General features: G+C 36.4%; 1 protein-coding gene across 1 annotated transcript in view; it reads right to left on the reverse strand.

Annotated features, from left to right (window-relative positions):
• LOC119594537 (hemicentin-1-like) overlaps positions 1-910 on the reverse strand; it is a gene marked incomplete in the record, with an annotated part of 21,635 nt that overhangs the window by 6,074 nt on the left and 14,651 nt on the right. Inside the window, 1 exon segment of the mRNA XM_037943569.1 lies at positions 666-794. Within this exon segment, the coding sequence (XP_037799497.1) occupies positions 666-794 (129 nt within the window).

Here is a 910-nt window from a genome sequence, read left to right on the forward strand (position 1 = left end):
ACATGGAGGTCCACCATAACATGTCTTGTGTCTGTTGGTTTGGGTTTTTATTATGATATATCTGTATTTTATTTCTCTACTTCCTCCCTTCACTCAATTTTAGCAAGGAGAATACATCATGAGGGTAATTTGACTGCATATGAATGAAGAGTAACAAATACTTTAAGAGACTATGGTGATTTGCATTCAAAGTAGCATGAGGCTTACTTTGCTGTATTCAACCGTAAATCTGAAAGTAAATATCAGGCATACTATAGCAATAAAACTTCTCAATCCTCATGATACTGATGGTGGAGATTGTTCAAATGTTCAAAACGCCAATAATGAGACATGCAACATATCTATATAAAAGCGTGTATCCGGAATTCAGTAATATTTTTCACATCTATAAAAAAACAGTTGATATACATTAATATAAAACATGTAATATGCAATATATTACAGATAACATGCCAAATATAACAGATAACGTACAAATATAATATACCATATATAACAGATATAATAGTATACGTTCTGTATGGAAGCTCCTAGTCACTGTACACTCAATTCCGAAATGCATGAGTTCCAAGAAGTTCAAAAAATTATCTACACACATATTTCACATCGTTTTGCAACATCCACATGCTTGCACGTTGGGAAAAAAAAATCAAAACCCCACGGACCTAAACAGGGCTGCCCTGGTCCTGACGAGCTGAATCCCCTCGGACAAGTGCAGTGGTAAGAACCCCAAGTGTTTGAGCAGGTCTGGGTGAAGTGACATCCAGAGATCTGCTCTGCACACTCGTCTATGTCTGGAAAGGAAAAAATTATCTCTGATTTATAGCCCGATGTGTCTGTGATCAATATCATGTTGAAGGGACACCCTGATATTCAGATTTGAATGATCAGTCTGGAACGGGAATATTGA

This window comes from Penaeus monodon, chromosome 34, assembly GCF_015228065.2.
Source record: "Penaeus monodon isolate SGIC_2016 chromosome 34, NSTDA_Pmon_1, whole genome shotgun sequence".
NCBI classification, from domain to species: domain Eukaryota; kingdom Metazoa; phylum Arthropoda; class Malacostraca; order Decapoda; family Penaeidae; genus Penaeus; species Penaeus monodon.